General features: G+C 48.2%; 1 protein-coding gene across 3 annotated transcripts in view; it reads right to left on the bottom strand.

The window, feature by feature from the left end:
* LOC138246670 (carcinoembryonic antigen-related cell adhesion molecule 21-like) overlaps positions 1–27578 on the bottom strand; it is a 253270-nt gene that overhangs the window by 45267 nt on the left and 180425 nt on the right. For 2 of the 3 annotated variants that reach the window (XM_069201422.1, XM_069201424.1), the window contains 4 exons: positions 26489–26629; positions 26314–26402; positions 23020–23052; positions 1721–1764 (listed from right to left, as the gene is read on the bottom strand). In XM_069201422.1, coding sequence (XP_069057523.1) covers positions 1721–1764; positions 23020–23052; positions 26314–26402; positions 26489–26629 — 307 coding nt within the window. The remainder of the gene's footprint in view (positions 1–1720; positions 1765–23019; positions 23053–26313; positions 26403–26488; positions 26630–27578) is intronic. The other variant, XM_069201423.1, reaches the window with a different exon arrangement.

The raw sequence follows: 27578 nt of genomic DNA, 5'->3' as shown, positions 1-27578 counted from the left end.
TTCGTGATTCGCATTCCACTTTTGGAGTATATGGTTTGTGTTGCCCCAAGACCTATGTTCACCTATTGCATCCTGTTGTAATTCTACACTGTTTGCACTACTTTTCTTACTGTTACTTACCTGTTTTGGGTTTGTGTACATATGACTTGTGTATATTACTTACCTTCTAACTGAGGGTACTCACTGAGATACTTTTGGCATATTGTCATAAAAATAAAGTACCTTTATTTTTAGTAACTCTGAGTATTGTGTTTTCTTATGATATTGTGCTATATGATATAAGTGGTATAGTAGGAGCTTTGCATATCTCCTAGTTCAGCCTAAGCTGCTTTGCCATAGCTACCTTCTATCAGCCTAAGCTGCTAGAAACACGTCTATTCTACTAATAAGGGATAACTGGACCTGGCACAGGGTGTAAGTACCACAAGGTACCCACTATAAGCCAGGCCAGCCTCCTACAATGCCATTTTCAGGGGAAAAAACACAAGCCTTCTTCTGCAGCCCTTTTTTCCAATTTTTTTTTTAAAAAAACAAGATTTTCGCAGTATTTTGGCTAATTTCTTGGTCTCCTTCAGGGGAACCCACAAAGTCTGGGTATCTCTAGAATCCCTAGGATGTTGAAAAAAAAGGACGCACAAGGTAGCTTATGTGGAGAAAAGGTTATGAGGGCCTAAGCGTGAACTGCCCCAAATAGCCAAAAAAAGGCTCGGCACAGGAGGGGAAAAGGCCTGGCAGCAAAGGGGTTAAAGGAGACATTGTTCAGGTAGAAGTGGGTGGAGCAGCATCACAGACAGAGGAGGCTGCTTGCTACGTGGTTTCCCATTGGACACAGGATTCTAAGAGTGAGACCTATTGGTGGCTTGAGTCCTGGGAAAGCTGTGAATTTGAACTAACAGATTATCCTGTGTGATCCTCAGATCAGAAGATAAGCAAGAAGGCAGTCTGTCTAGGAACAATTCTGCAGCTCCCATGCACCTGCCCATTACATCATGCCGCACAGTATTTGATTGTTGTTAGCCCTTTATGAAAGAGGTCAATGCTGGTAGTCAAAGTCAATTAGTCTGTGGTATCATCACAACATCATGTGTTGGAACATCATTCTATCAAATGTATTTATTCTATGCTGAGTTACTGTTTGACAAAAACAACAGGGTCACTTGTTCGACAAAGTTTCACTACAACCATACAGTTGCAGCTCGTGGGTCTTACATGGGGTGGGGTGGCGCGCGGGGGTGGCAGCAAGGGGGTGGCGGGGGGATATTAATACAATTTGTTAAAAAAACTAACCTGCACGCAGGCCGCATCGCTCTTGGGTCTCTGCTGCACAGGCTCCCATTCTGCCCTGCACCAATCCAGACGCTGCTGAGAGCTGAGAGCAGCGTCAGGATTGGCTGGGAGCCTGTACAGGGTCTCTCCAGCCCAGCAACTGTGTTGCTGGGCTGGAGAGAGCACACTGCGCATATGTGTTTGGCTGGCTCGAGCCAAACACACATGCGCTTTCAGGGGGAGTGCTGCCTTTATGGAGGAGCCGCCCCTCCAACAACATCACCAACAGGTCCACTGAAGTCAGTAAGATCCCCGCTAAGGAGGCAGGGTAGGCAGTGATCTACTAACAGGGCAGCAGCCACCCTAAGTAACCACAGAGACCTCTTTCAATATATTAAGCAGACCATGTTTATTGAAACAATAGTACATTTAAATAGAATATTTGATTGTTTACCTTCTTATCGGCTCGTAAATCGAGAGATCTGCATGTTTCAAATCCTGGAAACCCAAAAAACAATCATTAATGTTTTAAGTCTGAATCAGGTGTTTAAATAATTTATTTAATGAGAAAGGGCACAATCTGGCAATAGTGTGGTATCTTCAATCAAATGTAGCTAGCTCGTCCACCTTCTGGTTCAGCATCATGTGTAAAGGCGTGAACACTCTAACGTCCGTCGGATCAGTTTTCAGAAACAAGATAGCCACAGACTCCATAGATCTAGGAAAAACTAATGTCCCCTATGCCAAGAGCATAGCAAGGATGCTATGGGTCATGGTGCAAGCAAAGAAAATGGCCACTTTGGCTCCTGGGGTAGTATTATACAGCATTGTGTGGAATCAATGGGCCTATCAGGCCTGTAGGGCCTGGTACCACTGCAACTGCTGCACCATTGGTAGATATGCCCCCTTCCCTATTTATCTTTGAGAGCCCCCCTCCCCTAGTGTGTCAGCCACATTAAAACTTTTTTTTACAAAACTTAAAAAGAAATAGCTGATGGGATTGATGATTCAACAGGGCTGCACTGAGCAGTGACTATGGGGCTCACCAGCCATCCCTGATGTGGACACATACAGCAGAATTCAGTAAATCTCATTACTATGAATTGTTGGGGGCATTCTGAGATGCCCTGCTGATGTCTTCAGATCATGATTCGTTCACACATAAATCAAGTACAGATACTGACACGAACGAACATATGCTATGCTATTTCAGAAAGACACTGTAAAGATTTTTTTAAACATAAATAACATGAACATCGCTGTCAAGGACATAATGATCACGTCTGGTGGCACAGAGGAGCCCGCATAGGACTCCCACCCACCCCCCAGGGCAGGGGTGGCAGCGGGAGTGCTTCCGCTACCACCCCCGAAAACCCCATCTAATGGCATTAGCACACGATCGTGCACTGACATCATTAGAGGCCTCCATCGCACTGGAAACCATGTGCTTCAGGTGCAACAAAGGAGAAAGAGTTGAGTTTCTCCTCTGGCCGGGGAGGTGGGGTGGATTCCTCTACAAGAGGCATTGGGGGAAAGGAAAGGCTTTTCCTTTCCCTAGATGTCTCTTTCAGCATTTCTGCTGCTCGATCCCATCACAATCAGGTAGCAGGCATGCCCACTAGACACCAGGGATTACTTTTGTTATTAATTTCATTACAGGGGAGCGGCCCCTTGGGCAAGGGTCACTCCCCTTCAGGGGTAAAAATATCTATTGCCCTGGGGGCAGAAGCCACCTAGACACAAGGGGGTTGCTTTTATTTGTTTTTTTGTGTTGGGGGGCGGTCCCATGGGCAAGGGTCGATCCCCCAAAGGGGGCTCACAACTGCTGGCCATTTCTGTCCCCCTTGGGGTCAGTTCAGCCCATTTTGTTTAGGCCCATCTGCTCCCAAGAGGGGCATAAGCCACTAAGGCACCAGGGGAAATTTCTAAATGTTTGGTGGTGGGGTGTTTGTCGACCGGCAAAGTATTTGCATTTGTGATTATAATGTTTTATTTCTCCATTTTGTTCCAGTTCAAAGCTTTTGATTCCTTTGCTTTGACTCCTTGTGGTTTTGGCAGTGGTTGACCTGCAGTTTGCGTAGTTGCATGTTATGGGTAAGAAAGAAGTGTTTACTCTAAAAGTATTTAGTTGGTATGAATGAATTACTTTTTTGTAAGTGGTGTACTAAATGCAGGATTACACTCCACACTACATTATCTTGTGACTTTGCCAACCTAAAAGAGTCATGCAAGTACGAAACTTTTTGGGACCTAATCACGGTCCCAAGGGAAAGGAAACTGTACTTCCAGCTCCGCATTGGAACACTCCCATTAAGACTTTTCACCAGCAGCTGGTCACACAACGAATCCACCGCATGCCCTGCTTGCAAAGCCCCCGTCGAGAATCTCCCTCACCTCCTTTTTGCATGCCCCGCGTATACTGCCCCCCGTAGGAAATGGCTGGCCCCGGCATGCAGACTACTGGGAGCACGCTGCTCTGCGCTAGCTCTGCGAATCCTTAGATCAGACACCAGGCCAACGCTAGTGATCGCTATCGCCAAATTCCTCGGAGCTAGTTGGCTTATTAGAGGGAAAACTCTCCTGGACAAAGACTCCAAATAAGACTGTCCCAACATCCTGCACAGTGCATTTCATTTCATCTCATTTCATCTAATTTCATTCCATTTTATTCTATCTCATTTTTATTCCATTTTAATTTTTATTTATGTTTTACTCCCTTTTATCACCATATTTACCTGCAATTTTATTTTATTATGTGCATTTACTTGTATTTATTACTGCTCGTGCTTTTTTGGCTCTTGTAGCCGCAATAAAGCTTCTTTGAATTTGAATTTGAAATGCAGGATTGTGAGTGAAATTGCCCTTAGATTTGTGCACAATTATGTTTGTGTTCTCTTATGTGTGGTTGTAATTTCTTTATTCTTTTTAGTGGGATGTCATGGTGATTGCTGTGTCTGTGAAGAGTAGTTTCTGGTGAGTTTAGCTTTTTCAGGCAAGTGATGCAGGAGGCTGGCCTGGCTTATAGTAGGTACCTTGTGGTACTTACACCTTGTGCCAGGTCCAGTTATCCCTTATTAGTGTAGAAGAGGTGTTTCTAGAAGCTTAGGCTGATAGAGGTAGCTATAGCAGAGCAGCTTAGGCTGAACTAGGAGACATGCAAAGCTCCTACTATACCACTTTTATCATATAGCACTATATCACAAGAAAACACAATACTCAGAGTTACTAAAAATAAAGGTACTTAATTTTAGTGACAATATGTCAAAAGTATCTCAGAGGATACACTCCCTTAGGAGGTAAGTAATATACACAAATTATACACACACAAACCAAAATCAGGTGAGTATCAGTTAGAAAAGTAGTGCAAACAATGTAGAACACAATAGAATGCAACAGGGAGAAATAGGCCTAGGGGCAACACAAACTATATCCTCCAAAAGTGGAATGCGAACCACAAATGGACCCCAGGCCTAGTGTAGTGTGTAGAGGGTCGCTGGGACTGTTCGAAAACACTAAGGGGGTCATTCCGACCCCGGCGGTCAAGGACCGCCGGGGCCGGGGATGCGGGAGCACCGCCAACAGGCTGGCGGTGCCCCGCCGGGCATTCTGACCGCGGCGGTTTGCCCGCGGTCAGACAAGGAAAACCGGCGGTCTCCCGCCGGTTTTCCGCTGCCCTTGGAATCCCCCATGGCGGCGCAGCTTGCTGCGCCGCCATGGGGGATTCTGACACCCCCTACCGCCATCCTGTTCCTGGCGGTTCGCCCGCCAGGAACAGGATGGCGGTAGGGGGTGCCGCGGGGCCCCTGCAGTGCCCATGCCAATGGCATGGGCACTGCAGGGGCCCCCGTAAGAGGGCCCCAATGTGTATTTCAGTGTCTGCAATGCAGACACTGAAATACGCGACGGGTGCAAACTGCACCCGTCGCACATACCCACTCCGCCGGCTCCATTCGGAGCCGGCTTCCTCGTGGGGAGGGGTTTCCCGCTGGGCTGGCGGGCGGCCTTATGGCGGTCGCCCGCCAGCCCAGCGGGAAAGCCTGAATGGCCTCCGCGGTCTTTCGACCGCAGAGCGGCCATATGGCGGTTCCCGCGAGGCGCCGCCCGCCTCAATCGGAATCACCCCCTAAGGGTGTCCAAGATACTCCAACCCAAGACCCTGAAAAGGCGTCCTGGAGCAGTCAGCGGTCGATCCTTGGCAGAAGTCAAAGAGGGAAGTGCAGAGGAACTCTGGTGAGCTCTTGCATTCGTTACCTGGTGAGATGCCCACAGGAGAGACCCTAAATAGCCCTCAGGGGAGGATTGGCTACTGAGAGAGGTAAGAACCTATCAGGAGGGGTCTCTGACGTCACCTGCTGGCACTGGACACTCAGAGCTGTTCATTGTGCCCTCACACCTCTGCATTCAAGATGGCAGAGGTCTGGGACACACTGGAGGAGCTCTGGGCACCTCCCCTGGGAGGTGCTGGTCAGGGGAGTGGTCACTCCCCTTTCCTTTGTCCAGTTTCGGGCCAGAGCAGGGCTGGGGGATCCCTAACCGGTGTAGACTAGCTTATGCAGAGAGGGCACTATCTGTGCCCATCAAAGCATTTCCAGAGGCTGAAGGAGGCTACTCCTCCCCAGCCCTTCACACCTATTTCCAAAGGGAGAGGGTGTAACACCCTCTCTCAGAGGCAATCCTTTGTTCTGCCTTCCTGGGACCAGGCTGCCCAGGCCCAGGGGGGGGCAGAAACCTGTCTGAGGGGTTGGCAGCAGCAGTAGCTGCAGTGGGGACCCCGGAAAGCAAGTTTGGCAGTACCCGGGCTCTGTGCTAGAGACCCGGGGATGCATGGAATTGTTCCCCCAATAACAGAATGGTATTGGGGTGACAATTCCATGATCCTAGACATGTTACATGGCCATGTTCAGAGTTAGCATGGTGACGCTACATATAGGTATTGACCTATATGTAGTGCACGCGTGTAATGGTGTCCTTGCACTCACAAAGTCCGGGGAATTTGCCCTGAACAATGTGGGGGCACCTTGGCTAGTGCCAGGGTGCCCACACACTAAGTAACTTTGCACCTAACCTTCACCAAGTGAGGGTTAGACATATAGGTGACTTATAAGTTACTTAAGTGCAGTGTAAAATGGCTGTGTAATAACGTGGACGTTATTTCACTCAGGTTGCGGTGGCAGTCCTGTATAAGAATTGTCTGAGCTCCCTGTGGGTGGCAAAAGCAATGCTGCAGCCCATAGGGATCTCCTGGAACCCCAATACCCTGGGTACCTAGGTACCATATACAAGGGAATTATAAGGGTGTTCCAGTGTGCCAGTGAGAATTGGTAAAATTAGTCACTAGCCTGCAGTGACAATTTTAAAAGCAGAGAGAGCATAAACACTGAGGTTCTGGTTAGCAGAGCCTCAGTGATAAAGTTAGGCACCACACAGGGAACACATACAGGGCATACTTTATGAGCACTGGGGTCCTGACTAGCAGGATCCCAGTGACACATAGGCAAAAACAAACATACATACAGTAAAAATGGGGGTAACATGCCAGGCAAGATGGTACTTTCCTACAAGTGAGTGGTATCATTTTTGACTACATAACTCTTTGTGAGAAGGCCACACTTTGGCCCTCATTACAACCTTGGCGGTCGGTGATAAAGCAGCGGTAATACCGCCAACAGGCCGACGGTAAACAAAATGGAATTATGACCATGGTGGAAACCGCCAACACAGACAGCCACTTTAACACTGCCACGGCGGTAGCAACAAGCACCGCGGTGATAACCGCCAACAGCCAGGCGGAAGTCAATGTACCGCCCACCCTATTACAACAAGCCAATCCGCCAGCTTTTCCGGGGCGGTACCAACGCCATCAAAAGCACGGCGGAAATAGAGCACAAAAGGGAAACAACTCACCTCTGGACACTCAAGGAAGAAGCACCATGCCATGGATCCTGAACTACAGGTGTTACCCATGCTGTGATACCTCCTCCCACACCAGGAACACGAACGGCGGTGAAGACGACGACGGTGCATACCGCACCTAGCACACAAGGGAGAGTGGGAGGAAAAAGAGAGTGATACGTACACGTAACACAGTCAGGCAACAACCCCACCCCCAACACCATACATACAAACAAATGCAACAACATTACATATCCCCCTCATAACCCTCAGGAATAATGCAAGGAAAAAAGGAAGTGAGTAAAGTCAGTGTAATAATATAAATTTTGAGAAATACGTCCTCAAATCACAAAACAGTATCTACAATATATACAAATGGAGGGACATTGCCCAGTCCAAAATGTCCGTGGCCCACAGGGGCATATCACATAGGCCAAGGCCCCACCTGACTCCTGCCTCAACATGGAAAGAACACTGCTGAGGCATCAGGTTGAAAATACACAGGCACCTCAGGGGGAAGGGGAAGGAGGAGCACCTCAGCCGGAAGATGGTACAATGCCACTGCTCCTGGAGGGGGCCACATACCCAGCATTCTGTCTTGGGGAGTGCAAAGCCACAGTCTCTCTAGTGGGTGGTTTGCCCACTGCTTGTCCTGGGGAGTGCAAGGCTAGAGTCTCTCTAGTGGGTGGTTGGCCCACTGCTTGGTCCTGGGGAGTGCAAGGCCACAGTCTCTCTAGTGCGTGGATTACCCACTGCTTGGTCCTGGGGAGTGCAAGGCCACAGTCTCTCAAGTGGATGGATTGCCCACTGCTTGGTCCTGGGGAGTGCAAGGCCACAGTCTCTCTAGTGGATGCTTTCTTCCACTGGTTCTGGAGGGGGCCTTGTGCCCTGTGATGCAGATCTTGGAGGGTGCAAGGTCACAGTCTCTCACCTCGGTGTCACACCTACAGTTTTTGCAGGGGCCAGGATGCCCTACAGCCCATGGAGGCACGACTACACACTGCCCGCCGGCGGTGACAGCTGCTCACTGGTGGCAGAGGCGAGGCTGCCGGCGGTGCTGCCAGTGGTGGGGGGAGGCTCCGGCCCTACCCATGCAGCCTCAGACAGCTGCCCACAGGGGCTGCTGCTACTGGCAGTGGTGGTGGCATTGGTGCGGGTGGCGGTGCAAGCTGCGGGGCTGGCGGCAGTGCTGCCTATGGTGGGGGGAGGCTCCCTCCCTTCCCCTGCAGCCTAGGACGGCTGCCACTGGGGTCGCTGCTGCTGGCAGTGGTGGTGGCAGTGGTGCTCGTGGCGGGGCCGGCGGAGGTGCTGCCAGTGGTGGGGGGAGGCTCCAGCCCTTCCCCCGAAGCCTCGGACGGCTGCCCACTGGGATGCTGCTGCTGGCAGTAGTGGTGGCAGTGGTGCTGGTGGCGGTGCAGGTGGCGGTGCTGGCGGCGGTGCTGCCTGTGGCGGGGGGAGGCTCCAGCACTTCCCCCGCAGCCTCAGATGGCTAAAGTGCCATGGCTGATGTTGTTTGCCCAGATGCTGCTACAGCACCAGACTCCATATCCATCCTGCCTGTGACGTCTGTGCCTTTGTAATTGCCCTTGGCAGCTGGTGTTCCCTTCCTGCCCTTGGCAGCTGGTGGTGCCTCCTTGCTTCTGCCAGTTGGTGTTCCCTTCTGCCCTTGGCAGCTGGTGGTGCTTCCTTGATTCTGCCAGCTGGTGGCGCCTCCTTGCGTTTGCTAGCTGGTGGTGCCTCCTTGATTCTGCCAGCTGGTGGTGCCTCCTTGCGTTTGCCAGCTGGTGGGGCCTCCTTACGTTTGCCAGCTGGTGCTCATTTTTGCCCTTGGCAGCTGGTGCAGGCACACTGGCTATATGAACGGGTGTCTTCACGGTGCATCTCACAACTGCAGTGGCTGCAGAAATTACAGTGGCCGTGGACTGGGTGGCTGAGGTGCTAGCCTGGGTCCTGACCCCTGGCCTGAAGTGAAGGACGGGGGGAGGGGCAGGGAATAGGTCAAGGGTGGAGAGGAAAAGCTTTTCAGGGACACGGGCTGGAAGAGGGGGAAGGGTTGGGAGTGGAGGAAGAGGGAGTGGTGGTAGGAGGTGTCTGTCTGCTGTGTTTGAGTGCAGGTGCATGGACTGGATGCTGTCGTGAGGTGAATAGCTGTTGGGTGTCTGAGTGCTTGCGTTTGTGTACTTTGGGAGGAGAGGGCACAGACACATTGGGAGAGGACACAGGGGACGTGTGCATGGATTTGGTGGGTGGTGACTGCCAGTGATGGGCGTGTACTGATAGGCGTGATGGTGATGGAGGTTGTGGATGAGGATGTAGTGCATGCAGGTGTGAGTGGAGACGCTACTGGGAGGGAGGTGGACGACGAGGAGGAGGGGGACACACTGGAGGCAGTGGATGTTGTTGTGTCTGTATCTGGATGGTGCTTGTGTGAGTGCCTGTGGGATGAAGTGTGGTGCTTGTGTTTGCCTGAGCCACTTCTGTGTGTTGATTTGGGTGCATGCTGGTCTGAAGATGTGCTTGGGATAGGCTGTGGTTGAGGGGAATAGGACTGGGTGGAGAAAGTTGTAGGGGAGAGGCTAGAGACAGGGACAATTGCTGCAATCAGGGAGGAGGCCAGAGCCTCAGTGATCTCTGTTGGGCTGCCACACCAGAGTGAATGCCCTCCAGGAATGCATTTGTTTGTTGCAAATGCCCTGCCAGCCCCTGGATGGCATTCACAGTGGTTGACTGCCCAACAGAGATGGATCGCAGGAGGTCAATGGACTCCTCACTGAGGGCAGAAAGGCTGACTGGGGCAGGGCCTGAGGTGCCTGGGGCGAAGGAGATGCCCACCCTCCTGGGTGAACGGGCATGGGAAACACACTGAGGGGCTGCTGGGAGGGCGGTGCTAGTATGGAGGTGGCGGCTGTACCTGAAGTTGGGGTGGCCACAGAGGTGTCCGACACCACCAGGGAGCTTCCATCGGAGGAGGTGTCGCTGTCCGAACTGTCCCCTCTAGTCTCCGCTGTAGTGCTCCCCTCGCCCTCCATCCCACTGGTGCCCTCCCCATCGGTGGATTCGGCCTAATGGGCCATGTGGGATGCAGCTTCCTCCGGTGCCTCTGCTCCTCCGCCAGATGATGCTAATGCACACAAGGACAGGGTGACAAAACAAAAAGGGGGGTGGAAGAGGCAGAGGATACACTTGGTCAATGCCAGCAACAACACCAACGTTGGCGTACACAACACACAGGGCCATGCACTACCAGTTACAATACTAGTCACCAGGCCATAGAGTACAATGCCTATCGCCAATAGCAGCACAGCTGAAACCCACAGGACCCTGCCCAGTATTAGATGCCCACTAGCATATTTGAGGTTGGAGTGCATCAGACCCTGCCCATCATGGAACCTACCCTGCCATGTTCGTCCTGGCATAGGGGCACCCACAGACCTACATCCCCCACCCAGATAACACCTCAGCAAGCGCAACTTTCTGATTCTGAAACTGTACTCACCCGCTGGTGGCTGTTGTGATGCCTTCAAGCGCCCATCCAACTCCGGATAGGCCACAGCCAGGATGCAGAACATTAGGGGGGTCAGGGTACGACGGACACCCCTTGCTCGTTGGGAGGCCATCCCCAGCTGGGCCTCCGCCGTCTTCCTTGCCCAGCGGCACAGGTCCTCCCACCGTTTGCAACAGTGGGTTCTCTGCCTGTCAAAGACCCCCAGGGTCCTCACGTCCTTGGCGATGTCACGCCAAATACCCTTTTTCTGATGGGCGCTGACCTGCAAAAAAAGATACATAGAAAAAGGTATTAGTAATACCGTCCGGCCTGTTACACTCATGGCCCATCATATACCTCCCATTCCCTTACGCACAGACATTGACCACCATACATGCAGCACTCTTCCCAGGACCCCTCAACCACCCCCCCCTTACAAGAGGCTTACACACACAGCACTCCATGCATTCATGCCCCATGCATCCTGCTGACAGTGTACTTATCTGTTGGTCTGGAGGACCATAAAGTAAATGGTACTGGGGTAGGACCCCATCCGCCAGTCTCCAACTCCTCCGGAGTGAAGGCAGGGGCCCTTTCCCCAGACCTACGAGCCATGGTCGCTTCCAGACACAGGTCACAGCAGCACTTATAGTGTAGGTCCTCGCCTGTTGAAGGTCAGGTAGCAAGTGAGTGAACAGATAGAAAATGGCGGTCACGTCCGCGGCGGTACATACCGTCACTGCTGGCGTACATCACCATTGGCTACTCTACCCCATAGTGCCCAATGATACCCAATGAAAAGTTGCACGGCGGTCCTCGACCGCCTCCCGCAATGGCGCACAACGTCAGCGGAATTACTTCATTTCCACTTGTCCCTCCACAAAGATCAGGCGGCCGCCATTTCAGGGGGAACAGGCCATGGCACCTAACTGCATCACAGCAGACATAGGCACATTTACGGAACTAAACGTTCACATACTGTTTCTGTCACAACATGCAAATCATTTTACTCTGAGGATATGTATGAATGTGACCATCTTCTCACCGTTTTTCACCCGAGAGTTCAACCGCTGAGGATGAATAGGAGATGGAGACTTACCCCTGTGTACAGACCCCTGGTGGACCTGGCAACAATGGAGGACAGGCACATTATCCTCACCTACAGACTTGATAGGGCCACAATCCAAGAGCTGTGTGCCCAATTGGAGCCAGACCTGATCTCAGCTATCCGTCACCCTACTGGGATCCCCCCTCTTGTGCAAGTCCTATCAGTGCTCCATTTCTTGGCAAGTGGCTCCTTCCAAGCGACAGTAGACATGGCAGCAGGGATGTCACAGCCTATGTTCTCAAACGTGCTGACCAGAGTGTTGTCTTCCCTGATGAAACACATCTGCTGCTACATCGTATTCCCCCAGGTGGAGGATTTGGCCACAGTGAAGGCTGACTTCTATGCACTTGGACATATCCCCAACATCATTGGTGCTATTGATGGTACACATATTGCCTTTGTCCCCCCCTGGAGAAATGAACAGGTGTTCAGAAATCGAAAGAGCTTTCACTCTATGAATGTGCAGATTGTGTGACCAGTACATCTTCCATGTGAATGCAAAGTATGCTGGGTCTGTGCATGATGCCTTTATCCTGAGGAATAGCAGCATCCCATATGTGATGTCTCAACTCCAGAGGCACAGGGTGTGGCTAATAGGTGAGCCCATGGTCCCCACCCAGTGTCTGTTGGTATATGGTTGTAGGGTTGGCCCTAAGGGTGAGGGTGTGGCTAACAGATATCCCTCGATATTTACAGGTGACTCTGGATATCCCAACCTCTCATGGCTACTGACCCCAGTGAGGAATGCCAGGAGAAGGGCAGGGGAACGTTACAATGAGGCACATGGGCGAACAAGGAGGATCATTGAGCGCACCTTTGGCCTCCTGAAGACCAGGTTCAGGTGCATCCATCTGACAGGTGGATCACTGTGCTACCCACCCAGGAAGGTCTGCCAGATCATCGTTGCATGTTGTACAACCTGGCCTTGAGACGCCAGGTGCCTTTTCTGCAGGTGGATGAGGCTGGAGATGGTCGTGTGGCAGCGGTGGAGCCTGTGGACAGTGATGAAGAGGAGGCAGAGGAAGAGGATGTGGACAACAGAACAACTATAATACAACAGTACTTCCAGTGACAAACAGGTAAGACACTGTAGCCTCACCTTCCATTGCTGTTTTGTGAATTTTATTTTCTCTGGCTGGCTGCTGTTCCCACTACAAAGGTCACTTATTGTACCCTTTAACATGTTTATTTGCAGATATTTGTGCCCTCCTGTGGCTCCTGGTGTATTGACTGCAGCACATTACAGGTCATAACTATGTATACATCACTGTACAGTCTATTTCAAATGTTTACTAATTGTTAAACAACAACATCCTTAAATCAGTCAGTCAGTCAGTCAGTCAAATAACTTTATTCGGCAATTGCCATAAAAGTGTGAACCAGAACACATTTACCAATCTATAAACAGATAAATATACTAGACATGATTAAAATCACAAAATCAGAAAAGTACAAGTATTAGCTTAAAATGATAAACTTAAATCATTTGACATACTCCATACTTGTTTTTTCCAAGGGTGTTTATTTCAGTGCTGAGAAGTAAATGGGGATGTGTAATGGGCTTGGGTGATGGTGGAGGAAAGTCCAGGATAGGGTCCAGTCTATTGGGATTACAGGTGCATTGTCCAATGGGGCAAAGGAAGGGGAGCAATGTCAGTTCAAGGTGGACAGGGTGACAGAGTGGGACACAAGGGTGACAATCAGGGGAGTATTATTTCCTGGCAGGGTTCTTGGCAATGTTCTCTGGCTTCTGCCTGGATCGCAGGACCGTTTGCGCAGTGGTTCTCCTTCTGCAGGGGGTGGGGTGCTGGTGGCCTGTTGTTCCTGTGACAGGACCTCCTGTCCACTAGCATCAATGGAGGTGGAAGGCTGTTCATCGGTGTGGCTAGTGTCAGGGGCCCGTTGGTGTGCCACTACCTCCTTCATGGTGTTGTCATGTCTGTCAGCACCCCTGCAATGGTGACCAGCGTGGTGTGGATGTCCCTCAGGTCCTCCCTGATCCCCAGGTACTGTCCCTCCTGCAGCCGCTGGGTCTCCTGCAACTTGGCCAGTATCTGGCCCATGGTCTCCTGAGAATGGTGGTATGCTCCCAGGATGTTGGTGAGTGCCTCGTGGAGAGTGGGTTCCCTCTGCCTGTCCTCCCCCTGTCGCACAGCAGTCCTCCCAGCTTCCCTGTTGTCCTGTGCCTCTGTCCCCTGAACCGTGTGGCCACTGACCCCAGGTCCCTGATCGTCCTGTGCTTGTGGGGTTGCCTGGGGTCCCTGTAGTGGTGGACACACTGCTGATTGACGTGTCCTGGGGACAGTGGTATGGGCCCGCTGGATGGGTGCTGTGCTGGTGTTTCCTGACGGTGGGATGGGACTGTGCCTGGGTAACCGACTGTCCAGAGGTCCCTGATGGGCCAGGTTGGTCATCCATATCCGGGAAGCAGAGCTGCTGTCATCACTGTGGGCCTCTTCGGGGGGGACTAGATGTTGCTGGCACCTCTTCTCCGGTGTCATTGTGTGGGGGTCCTGTGGGTATGTAAATGCAGTGTTATTGTTAATGTGTTTGACATCTTGTGCATGGATGTGTTTCCCTCTATGGTTGTTATTACAAAAGCAGCTTTGGCTTGTGTGAGTTCTAAAGGGATTGTCACTACTGTGCATGCTGTGGTGATGGGTGTCCATGCAGAGCTGTGAGTGGTATCCATGCATTGTTGTTGCATGCAGTGCTGGGTACTGGGAGGGGTGGGTTGTGATGGTGGTGTGTATGTGAGGTGGTGGAGTGATGGGGGTGAGGGTAGGGTGGGGGTATGTGATTGCATGCAGGTAGGGGGGTGAAAGTAGTTGAGATTTGTCTTACCAGAGTCCAGTCCTCCTGCTACTCCTGCCAGGCCCTCAGGATGCATTATTGCCAAGACTTGCTCCTCCCATGTTGTTAGTTGTCGGGGAGGAGGTGGGGGTCGACCGCCAGTCCTATGTACTGCTATCTGGTGTCTTGCAACCACAGAACGTACCTTCCCCTGTAGGTCGTTCCACCTCTTCATGAAGTCATCCTTGGTTCTTGGGTGCTGTCCCACAGTGTTGACCCTGTCCACGACTCTCCACCATTGCTCCATCTTCCTAGCAATGTATGTCTGCTGCACCTGTGATCCGAATAGCTGTGGCTCTACCCGGATGATTTCCTGCACCATGACCCTTAGCTCCTCCTCTGAGAACCTGGGGTGTCTTTGTGGTGCCATGGGTTTAGTTTGAGTGGTTTGTGTGAGGGTGTGTGGGGTGATGTGTTGGGGTGTGTGGTGTGAGGTGCATGGATGGTGTATTGGTGATGGTGTTCTGTGGCACTGGTTCTGTGGGTGTTCCTGACGTGTCTCTCTCTCTGTTGTAAATTGTTTGTAGTGGTAAAGGGTTGTGGGTAATGGGTGTGTGTGTTTTATAGTGGTGTAGGTGTGTGGGTGTGGTGTGTGTATGTGTGTCAGGTGTGTGTAGTTTGTATTGACCAATGTGGTGTAGTTTTGTTAGTGTGTGTGTGTATTATGAGCGTGGCAGTATGTACCACCAATGGTTTACTGCGGTTGAATGTCTGCTGCGGTGATTCGTGGGTCATAATGCTGTGGGGGTATTTCTGTTGGCGTAACGGTGTGGGTTTTGGTACCGCCATTTTATCACTGACCTTTGGTGTGGTGGACTTGTGTGTGTGTCTGTATAGTGGCAGATTTCTATGTGTGGGTCATAATACGCGTAGCGGTATACCACGGCAGTCAGCATGGCGGTAAGCGGCACTTACCTCCAATGTCATAATGAGGGCCTTTGTTTATTGCTTATCTTACACAGTGCTGTCTGTTGGTGGTGCATTTGTCAAGTTACTTTTCATAGGAAGAATCATGGCTAGCTGCATGCTGACTGCTCAGCAGGTAATTGGTATGCTTTTTGAGTCATCTTCTGCCCATGATTATGAGACTGACTCTGCATCTGAGGCAGAGGAGAAAGTGCACGATTCTGGCAGTGAATTTTCTGTCCGAGGGGAATCATCTGATTATGTAGCCACTCTCAGTGCTGATGAAGAGCCTGTTTTACAGGAGGACACTGATTTGCCAATAGCGCAGCAGCCAGCGGCTGAAAATCTTCCCATTGAAAGACCTGAACTCTGGGTTGCACCAAACATGGAGCAGCCAGAGTTGCCTACCTTTACTCGTCTCCTGGGGTGTAGAGTGAATATGGAGAACCTTTTGCCTGTCAGTTTCTTTCAGTTGTTTATGGATGATGCATTTTTGAAGTGACTGTTAAGCAGACTAATTTGTATGATGAACAGTATTTGAGGGGCAACGCTGGCAGACTTAGGCCACACTAGCTAGAGCTAGCCGGTGGATTCCCACAGATCTGGAAGAGTTGAAAAAGTTCTTGGGTTTAACTTTTTTGATGGGGCTGATAAGGAAGCTGTCACTGTCTTCATATTGGTCTACAAGTCCCTTGATGGCAACTGCGATATTTCCTGCAACCATGAGTTGTAACTGGTATTTGCTTCTTCTTCGGGTGCTGCATTTTGTTGATCATTGTATAGCCTTGCCATGAGATCACCCTGATTCTGACCATCTTTTTAAATTAGGCCTGTCCTTGATGATTTTGTAGGTCGTTTTTCAGAGGTTTATGTTCCAGGGAAAGAAATAGCTGTGGACGAGTCTTTGGTCTTGTTCAAGGGTCGTTTGGTTTTTAGGAAGTACATTCCTAACAAGAGGGAATGGTATGGAATTAAGATATATATGGTGTCTGAAAGTAGTACAGGATATGTTTATAATTTCTGGGTCTACACGGATATGGAATCCAGAATTGACCACCCTAGTTGTCCGCCCACTTTTTGAGTTAGTAAGAAAATTTTGTGGGAACTTGGTAGACAACTGTTTAACAAAGGTCACCATTTGTACCTAGATAACTTTTACACTGGAGTGCAATTATTGAGGGAATTGTTCCAAGTTGACACTGTTGCTTGTGGCACAATCCGCTCTAACCAACGGTGTAAGAAACTTGAGAGGGGACAGTGCGGTGCCTTGCCTAATGATTAGCTGCTAGCTGTGAAAATTGCAGGCAGGGGGGAAATCTACAAGCTGACTACCATCCATGATGAGCATACTTCCACTGTGACTGTTTGGGGTCAGGCTGCTGAAGTGCTCAAACCTGCGTGCATTTTAGACTATAATAAGCACATGGGTGGTGTAGGTGGAGTAGATCAGACGGTGGGACCTTACACTGCTGTTCATAAAGCTTACATTTGGTATAAAAAGTTGGCTATACATCTCTTCCATTTAGCATATTTTAATGCTTTTGTTGTGTTCAAGGATTGTTCTGTGATAGAGAGCCTTGCTGTGGTGGAATAGGCAAGAGTTCCTAGAGAAGCAGTGGTGGAGGATGTGGCTAGATTGAAAGATTGCCACTTTCCTGAGCACATTTCTCCCATGCCCAAAAAACATTTTCCCGCTGAGAAATGTAGAGTCTGTGCCCAAAGAGGTATCCAGAGGGAGACACGTATGTACTGCCCCGATTGTTCTTCGAAGCCTGGGCTGTGTGTGGCTGGCTGTTTAAGAAGGTACCACACCAAAAAGAATTATTGGGAACTACCGTGAGTGTAAACTGCCTGTTTTATATTTTTTGTTCAGTTTCCTGGTTGTCATTACTGTCATGTATTTAGTTAGAGCTTTTGTGTTTTTAGTTTTGTACTTACTTGTAATTAGTTAGTGTTTTCTATTTCATTAAAAAAAAGTGGTGGTGTGAATGGAGTGGCGCTTGGATGGCAGTGTGTGTGGAGTGGCACTTGGCTGGTGATATGCGTGGAGTGGTGCTTGGCTAGCGGTGTGCATGGAGTGACACTTGGATGGCGGTGTGCGTGGAGTGGCACTTGGCTGGTGGTGTAAATAGTGACTTGCTGTTGTCCACTACAAAACACTGCTAGCCAAACGCAAGTCAACAGACTGTTTCAGCTGGTGTGATTACTGTGTCAAACATGTGGGCGTATGAAAGTGATAGGCCCTTAAATGGCGCTGTCTATTGATGTGAGTGTTGTAATGTGCTGGGCCCGCGGCTGCGGCGTGTATGGTCTTGTGTATGTCATGTATGAAAGGTGTGTGAATGGACTGTAAAGCGGTTGGTGCCTTGACGTGGCTTTACAGCTCATGATCTGTGAGTCATTGGTTCAGTTTTTTGGCCTTTCAGTTATTAACAGTGCATTTCATTTTTGTGAAATCTCGTTACTAAAATTCCATCTACTGAACCATCACTCACTCGCGTGCCGAAATCCAACCAGTATCTGTGGTAAAAATGAAAAAACCTGCTCCGCTGTAATCAGGCATCGCAGCACACCCGTGACATGCTAGGTGTCTCTGGTGGGATCCCAACGATGAAGCATGCCACCAACTAGGTTTGTGGGTGAGAGGTCTTTTTAACATAACCTAAGGGCGTATCTTTTCACAATTTTAGTGTTTTCAACTTCACTGAGTCTTGGTAGTGTGCTTGCTTCTTCTTTAGGGAAAAGGTACAAACTCCAGATAAGTTAAAAAACTAGATACCAGATCCCAACAAGTTTCATAGCCACAATGCCATGTAAACTTTAGAATGAGACTAAAATCACAAATTTTTTCTTGCATTTCTGTACCATATTCTTCCACAAGCTAAAATAATCCAGAAACTAATACCACCCACTGTTCCCCCGGACTCTTGATAAAAATGCTACCTTACTTGTGTGGGTAGGCCTAGTGACCTCAACAGGGAAGGGTCCAAAACACAGCATGGATACAACAAAGTTATCTGTTACAAACCTACCTGTTTTTATAAGGGGGGCACCTGCGTTTTTGGTCTAGGGTGCAGCGGTCATCTAGGGTTCCGCGGTGTTCCCACACAGAAATGAGAGGAACATTTTATTTATTTAGCTAAATTTGAGGTTTGCAGGGGATTCAGAGTATGAAAATGTTGGGCGATCCATGCAAGCCACACCTCTCTGACTCCACTGGGTGTCTAGTTTAAAAAAATGTTTGGGTTTGATAGGTTTACCGAGATGACCGCTGCAACCCGGGACAAAAAACGCAGGTGCCCCCCACTGGAAAAAAAGGTTGTTTTGTAATAGATATTTTTGTTGTGTCCATGTTGTGTTGGACCCTTCCCTGTCGCGGGCACTAGGCCTACCCACACAAGTGAGGTACCATTTTTATCGAGAAACTTGAGTAGAAGGAAGTTTTTGTCTCCACTCAGATGCCAGAACTCTCTATCAGCGAAACGTGAGGAAACAGTGTGTTTTTTTGCCATGTTTTTAGGTTTGCAAAGGATTCTGCGTTACAGAACCTGCAGAGAGCCCCCCAAGTCACCCCATTTTAGAATACTCTATGTGTCTACTTTTTATAAATGTATAGGTTTGCTCGGTTTCCCTAGTTGCCGGCTGACGAGAGGCCAAAATCCACAGCTAGGCACTTTGCCAAAAACATAGCAGTTTTCTTTGGGAAATTGTGATGTGTCCATGCTGTTCGGGCGTTTCCTGTCGCGGGCATTGGGTCTACCCACACAAGTGAGGTACAATTTTTATCAGGAGATTCGATGGAACGCTGGGTAGAAGGAAGTTTGCGACTCACCTCAGATTCCATAACGTTGCAGCACCGAAATGTGAGGAAAAAGGTTTTTTTTCTGCCAAATTTTGAGGTTTGTAAAGGATTATGTGTAATAGAACCTGATGAGAGCCCCACAAGTCCCCCCATTCTGGACTCCCCCAGGTGTCTAGTTTTAAAAAATGTATAGGTTTGCTAGGTTTCCCTAGGTGCCTGCTGACCTAGAGGCCGAAATCCATAGATAGGCACTTTGCAAAAACATGTCCTTTCTCTATAGGAAAATGTGATGTGTCCTTGTTGTTTTTTGGGGCAATTCCTGTCACAGGCACTAGGCCTATCCATACAAGTGAGGTGCCATTTTTATCGGGAGACGTAGGGGAACTCTGGGTAGAAGGAAGTTTGTGGCTCCTGTCAGATTCCAGAACTTTCCATCACCAAAATGTGAAGAAAAATAGTTTTTTAGCCAAATTTTGAAGTTTGAAAAGGATTCTGGGTAACAGAACCTAGTGAGAGCCCCATAAGTCATCCTATTCTGGATTCCCCTAGGTGCCTAGTTTAAAAAAATGTATAGGTTTGCTAGGTTTCCCTAGGTGCTGGCTGAGCTAGAGGCCAAAATCCAGCGCTAGGCACTTTGCAAAAACATGTCAGATTTCTTTGGGAAAATGTGATGTGTCCACGTTGTATTTTGGGGCATTTCCCGTAGCGGGCACTAGGCCTACCCACACAAGTGAGGTACCATTTTTATTGGGAGACTTGGGGCAATGCTTGGTGGAAGGATGTTTGTGGCTCCTGTCAGATTTCAGAATTTTCTGTCACCTAAATGTGAGGAAAAAGTGTTTTTGGGCCACATTTTGGGGTCTGCAAAGGATTCTGGGTAACAGAACTTGGTGAGAGCCCCACAAGTCACCCCATACTCGATTCCTCTAGGTGTCTAGTTTTAAAAAATGCACAGGTTTGCATGTTTCGGTATGTGCTGGCTGAGCTAGAGGCCAAAATCCACAGGTAGGCACTTAAAATAAATACGTCAAATTTCAATGTAAAAATGTGATGTGCCCGTGTTGGGTTTTGGGGATTCCTGTCACGGGCTTTAGGCCCACCCACACAAGTGAGGTACCATTTTTATCAGGAGATGTAGGGAAATATAGAATAAAAGAACAAATGTTATTGCCCATTGTCTTTCTCTACATTTTCTCCTTCCAAATGTAAGACAGTCTGTAAGAAAGAAGTCTGTTTGAGAAAAGCCCTGTAATTCACATTCTAGTATGGGGAGCCCCGAACTCAGAGATGTGCAAATAACCACTGTTTCTCAAACACCTTATCTTGTGCCCATTTTGGAAATAGAAAGGTTTCCTTAATACATATTTTTCACTCTTTCTAATTTACCAAATGAATTGCTGTTTACCCAGTATCCGTAGAAAACCCATTGCAAGGTGCAGCTCCTTTATTGGCTCTGGGTACCTAGGGTTCTTGATGAACCTACAAGCCCTATATATCCCTGCAACCAGAAGAGTCCAGCAGACGTAACGGTATACTGCTTTAAAAAATTTGACATAGTTGGAAAAAGTTACAGAAGAAAACGTGGACAGAAATGTTTGGGTTTTTTCAACTCAATTTTATTTTTATTTTAGCTGTTATTTTCTGTAGGAAAACCTTAAAGGATCTACATGAATGACCCCTTGCTGAATTCAGAATTTTGTCTACGTTTCAGAAATGTTTAGCTGTCCAGGATCCAACATTGGTTTCACACCCATTTCTGTTACTAACTGGAAGGAGGCTGAAAGCACAAAAATAGTAAAAATGGCGTATGTCCCAGTAAAATGAAAAAATGTGTTGAAAAATTTGATTTTCTGATTCAAGTCTGCCTGTTCCTGGGACGTTGGTGATTTTAGCACCACAAACCCTTTGTTGATGCCGTTTGCAGGGAAAAAACACATGCTTTCTTCTGGATGTTGGAAAAAGAGGTCGCAACTTTGGTGTGGATATCCTAAGTGGACAATAAGTTATAAGGTCCTGTAGCCGAAATTGTCAATGTCTCCAGAGCCAACATCTGAGCTGCACCGTACAATGGTTTTTGTTGTGTGCCCACAATAGACCGATTCATATGGTGAAATATGTAGAGTGAAAAATAGGTATCCAGTAAACCAATGTATTTCTGAAATGGGCAAAAGATATTGAGCTTAGTAGCAGAGGTTTTTTGTACATCTCTGAAATCGGGGGTACCCATACTAGCATATGTTTTAGAGGGTCATTTTCAAAAGTATTCTTTCCTACACACTAGTTTATTTTTGGAAGGCCAAAATGTAGTGAAATCCAATTGGTAATAACAAATGTTTTACTATTCTATGCACCTACATGCCTTCAGATAAAAATGTTTATTAACTCCATCTGCCACCCCCAAGGGAGGGCAGAAATACTGCTGCCCCATTTTTCTGGGCTGGGGCCATAGCAATGCCCATGGTGGGCAGCCCCTAACCCTCTATAAAAACAAAATGCCTGACATCTAGTGGCTTTTCTGTCAGCTGGGGGTCAGATTGTGGGTAATTACCCCTATCTGTCCCCCAGAGGGCAGAAGGACTATTGCTCCATTTACTTAGCAGCTCCTTTCCCTATATTAAAAAAAATATATTCTCTGGCATTTGTGGGTTTGCTGCCCCCCCCGGGGGCAGATTGGGGGTAATTGGCAAACTCTGGCCCCCAGGGGGAAGAAAGACTGTTGCCCCAATTAGTTAGGGTGAGGGCACTTCCACCATTATATTTAAACAAAAAAAACTTTCCATGGCCAATGGTAGTGCAGATCAGGGGTAATTATGCCCATCTGACCCCAAGAGGGGCAGAAAAACTGTTGCTCCATTTACTTGGGGTTTGGGGCATGGTCATGCCCATGCTGGGCAGCCCCCTACCCTATGTTTCATTACAACAAATCCCTGGCTTTCAGTGGTAATTGCTCCCATTTGCAAAAATACTGAAATAATACAAGTGCCAGGTGGGAGCACAAGCCCTTGCCTAATGGGTTACTCTCCCTATCCCTGGTAGCTAATGGGTGGATCCCTGCTTGGGGATCGATCTCCTTTGGAAGCAGGCATCCACTAGGCACTGGTTCCATAGGAAAGGGGTGATTCTCCCCATTTTAACAATACCTCTCCCAGGAGAATCAATGCTCAGGGCTGAGATATACTCCCCAGCACTGATTCATTGAAAGTAAAACAAGCCCATCAGCTTGTTTAACTTTCACTTTACTGTGGTGACATCAGTGTGCCGGTCTATCATCATATGCTCAGAAAGCTCTTCCTTAGCAGCCTTATGAAAAACATAAAGGAATGCCTCTGATGCAGAACACCAAAGGGCCCCTTAAAATCCTCTAGTGTGGGCCAATGGATGACAGACGCACTGGGAAGGGAGTGTTGCTGTCAGCCATTGGCAGACAGATGCACTTATTGGGTTTATCAGGTTTTAATTTAGGTTCTCCTGTTCTGCTGATGTTCTTCTCTGAGACACTTCATCTCCATCAGTAACCATCAAAGTTAAAGATCAGTAATGCCTCCGTATCCTGTTTCTCTTTCTGATAGGAAGACAAGTCTCCCACACACAGGAAGGGTGTCTCCTCCTTCTGTGCTCGGGATCTGTTTCCTGTCTCTAGGGTAAGATACAATAATGACATTATGGCTAACGTCTTGTGATGTCACAAGGTCTAATCCTTGTACTTACCATGTACGTTGAATCGGCAGCTGAGTCTTGACTCTACAGAAGAGAGAAGGAAAAGACTTAGCACATCTGATGATTTAAATATAAAACAGGAAGAGAACATCTGACCTGGATAGAACATTCTCTCCTGGAGTTGCTATAGCTGAAGGATTGTACAGGAATGAACTGACTTTTATCACTCGGTCACCAAGAATAGCTCACTGAAGGGGGAGTAGCTTTGATTTTTGTTCTGCTACCATAGATACATCCTTAGGACCCTTCTTTGCTTCCTTTTGTTTCCAACCCATGTCCATCCTCCAACCTCCACCTTCTCAACACTTTCTTATTCACTTTTGTTTTCCTCTCACAAATCCAGAGGATTGGGGAGGAAGGGAAAGTGACACACCACAGTGACACATGCCACTACCATGTGGCACAGGCCACTGCTGAAGTCTCTCCTTAAACCTTTTTTCTCAGGACTGCATCATTTAGATAAGAGCTCTGTTATGTGATTGCCTCTTCCCCTGTTGAAGTGATGACCACATTCTCCCATCTTCCTCTCTATGGAGTGCGCCATCATGTTTGGTTTCTAATCCACTTGCATGCATGGCAGGAGAGCAAAATAATAATTCAGTTTCTGGCATTGCAGGCATTATGAGAGTACCATCGAGCAGTGATAAAGGTGATTCCTAAAAAGTTCAACAACCTAAAAACATTGTATCATTTTGTGTCATTTTTCCTATTACAGTTTTATTATCTTTTTATAATTTAGTTGCAGGATTATATAGTGTTTTGTTTTAATAATTTCTTCAAGTCTAGCCTGGCATCTCTGTGCCATAACTACAATGAGGTGAGACCAGGATTATTTAATAAACTGGGGGGCATATTTATACTCTGTTTGCGCAGAAATAGCGTAATTTTCAGCTCAAACTTAACTCCATATTTATATTTTGATGCTAGACTCGTCTAGCGTCAAAATATTAGAGTTAAAGTCATTTCTTCCCTGTGGAAAACTACCTTGTGTCAATGAGATGCAAGCTAGGCATTCCCAGGCAAAAAATCACTCTAGGGCCCAGGGGCCAGATGTAGGTAGGTGGCAATTTGCGAGTTGCAAATTGCGAGTCCTTCCGACTCGCAATTTGCAAGTCGCAAATTGCTATGCAGTACGGTGTCTCAGACACCGACTGCAACTCGCTATGGGGTCGCAATGACCCACCTCATGAATATTCATGAGGTGGGTCGCAAATTGCGGCCCCATAGCGAGTAAAGGCACTCGCTAACATGGAGGCCTGCTGTAGTCAGCAGGCCTCCATGTTAGCGACCTGCTTTTAAATAAAGCAGTTTTTTTTTTTTTTTAATGTAGCCCGTTTTCCCTAAGGGAAAACGAGCTGCATTTAAAAAAAATCCGAAACCTTTTGTTTCGGTTTTTTCAGGGCAGGGAGTGGTCCCTTGGACCACTCCCTGCCCTGAAAAAATATTTTGGGGTCCAGTCTCAAACTGGAAGGGGTCCCATGGGGACCCCTTCCAATTTGCGAGTGGGTTACCATCCACTTGAAGTGGATGGTAACTGCAACTCCATTTGCCACCGCGTACGCGGTCTCAAATGGAGTTGCATACCACTGCGACTCGCAAATAGGAAGGGAACACCCCTTCCTATTTGCGATTCGGAAATGCATTTTGCGAGTCGGTAACGACTCGCAAAATGCATTTCTGCATAGGAAACACGCATTTGCGAGTCGCAAACAGCAGATTTTGCCGTTTGCGACTCGCAAAGTGTTTCCTACATCTGGCCCCAGGTGCCTTATTTATCTCCTTGTGCAAAAATGGTGCACGAGAAGGAGGCGGGCCTAAATAATAGCGCTAAGCTTGCTTAGCGCCATTATTTAAGTCCTGGGTCAGGGCAGGCATTAGGGGACCTGTGGGCCTTTTCCAATGTCAAAGACCATGTAAAGAGCACACAGGCGCTCTTCCCTGACCCCAGAGACACCCCCACCCACACCAGGAAGACACCTAAGGACAGGGGGACCCCATCCCAGGTAAGCAGAGGTAAGTAGAGGTGAGCATTTTAAAAACATTTTTTAAGTGCCAGAGTGGGGCCTATCTTGGGCCCCCCTACATGGCACTGACCCCAATGGCTATGCCCAGGGGACATGAGTTCCCTGGGCATAGCCATTGAGTTGGGGGCTATGACTCCTGTCTTTACTTAGACAGGAGTCATGTCCATTAGGGTTGTGCGCCAAAATATGGAGCTAATCAAGTTGGAGTCGTTTTCTTGACTCTAACCTGACTAGCGCCATTCTTTGATGCACAACCTCCAGTTTTCCCTACTCCTCCCCCGTACGGTTAGCATCAACTATTTTGACATAAACCGGGCCTTACCGCTGGCCAACTTTATCCCATAAATATGACGCCAGGCCGACTTCTTGGGATGACGCGAGCCGGCGGTATACTTTTTTACGCTAAACTGCGTTCGTGCAGTTCAGCGTCAAAAAGTATAAATCAGGGCCTTGGTATTTGACCTGACAAGGGTGGATTTATTACTTAGACAGGACTCAAATTATTCCCAACTAATAACCCATTCCCCTCCACTAATTATCCAATCTGTAGCTGTCTTACTTGGAGGACGGTCTTTTGGTGGAGACCCCTTTGTTTTCAGGATTGGTTTGCTTGCAAATAGTGCTAAGTCAACCTACGTGGAGGCATTTCTATCAACCCATTGACCGTTTACAATCTGCCAACATGTCAGAAGTCCTTGCTCGACCATGAAAAGAGGGAAGCACTTTAAAACAACTGTGTGTTCCTTTCATAAAATGAAATCAAACTCCCTCCCCAAAACATATTATATGATGGAGACTAGGTATGTGGGCACTGACAACGTATGTAAAGAGGTGTATTGCCGGCGTCATGCAGACTCAAGAGCAAGGCAGGGGTGGACCCTCAGGCCCAGTATAGGGTACTCATCCACATTTAATAAAATTAAATGTACTAAAGAATCAAGAAAGGCTACCCCTAATGAAGGAAGAGATAGTTCCTGCAGCATCTACAGCTGACAGTAGCCACACTCACAGCAGTGCACCTCAGCGGGCACTCTTATGAGTTGGAGCCAATTGTTCTGCCAGACATAGCTTGCTCTCTAGTATGAGCAGGGATTAAAACAACCCCAACGATTTGCTCTTCCTGCACAGACTGGAAGGCCTAGTTTGTTTTATACAATATGACAATTCAAGCAAAAACAAAATGAATACATTGTATTTGTTAATATGAGGCATTATTTACATTTTTACTTGAAGCATGGCTTCATCACTGCCTGCTACTCACCGCTGACTGCCCGTTGCGCCCTTTTCTCATGTTCTCAACTTGGGTATCCGGATTTTTGATAACGCTGGCATTCTGGTACAGATTTTCATCTGAGGCAAAGAGTGATAGAAACATTACTGTTATGTTACTATAACATACAGATAGATAAAATAACAGCCATCTTGTGGACTTTTACCTTTGCTTGTGCCCTTCTGTTTCAGGCGTCTCTCATAATGAACAGCCACCCCTGCCACAATGATTGCAGCACCCAGGAGAACACCACAGGCCACGCCCAGTGTGGTCTGCCAGCAGGAGCCAGGGATGGGGCAAGCACTGCCTGTGGGAGAGAGCAGAATGAAAGAAAAAATGGAGTGTCTGGATTATATCAACCTAGTGTCATATTTACAAGTCCCTTGCACCCCTCAACGCTGCCGCTGTGTCATTTGTTTTACGGTACAGCGGTACTAAACAGGCCCTATTTACAAAGTGGCACAATGCTAGCATAGTGCCACTTCAAATCCCTTTCTCCACGTTATACCTGCACCAGGTATAATGTACACAAGGGGTACGTTCTCCCACAGGGAAGCCCAAAAAAATGGCACAGTGAAATTTACTGGATTTCACTGCACCATTCTAGATGCTAGTGCTTTATGCTATGGACCTCCCTGAGTCTTGCTGGGCTCTGGTCCAGCAAAGCACTACCACAGTGTCAAAAATGCTGTTGTGCTAACAAACGCCATGGTGTGCTGTATTGTGTCCTTAGGGGGGGGCACAGGGTAGCATAAGGAAACTGGGGCATCAGAGCTGATGCACCAGTTCCTTGTAAATATGCCCCTTGGTCTGAACACACCCCAACGGTGGTGTTATAACATTTTAGAGTGGAAGTGCTGGCCAAGACTTAGGGGCATATTTGTGAGAAAAACAGGCAGTGCAGTAAATCATCTTGCTGCCCTGCACTGCTTGAAAGGGAATGACCAGGAATGAGGAGTATTTAAGTCAATACAGTGCATTCCTGTCTTTTCCCTGTGCTGGTGCCTTTTTGGCTGCCTAATGCTAAGATAAGCACCCTTGCAAGGGAGCCTCCTTTGTATGCAGGATTGTTTTTTGTGCAGGAAGGAGCACCTTCCTGCACAAAAATAATCCCCCTGAGGCATGTTCCTCTATCTATGTGTGCTGCAGAAAGCAGCACATGTAGAAAGAGGAAGTTACAAGGAGAAATAACGATATGTCTCCCCTGCAAAGTATTTTGGCACATTCCTGGGTTTACCAGTTCAGGTAAATCTGGG

This window comes from Pleurodeles waltl, chromosome 7 (assembly GCF_031143425.1).
Source record: "Pleurodeles waltl isolate 20211129_DDA chromosome 7, aPleWal1.hap1.20221129, whole genome shotgun sequence".
NCBI classification, from domain to species: Eukaryota; Metazoa; Chordata; class Amphibia; order Caudata; family Salamandridae; genus Pleurodeles; species Pleurodeles waltl.
The sequence above is the reverse complement of the archived record's forward strand: the minus strand, read 5'-3'. Positions and strand labels throughout refer to the sequence as shown.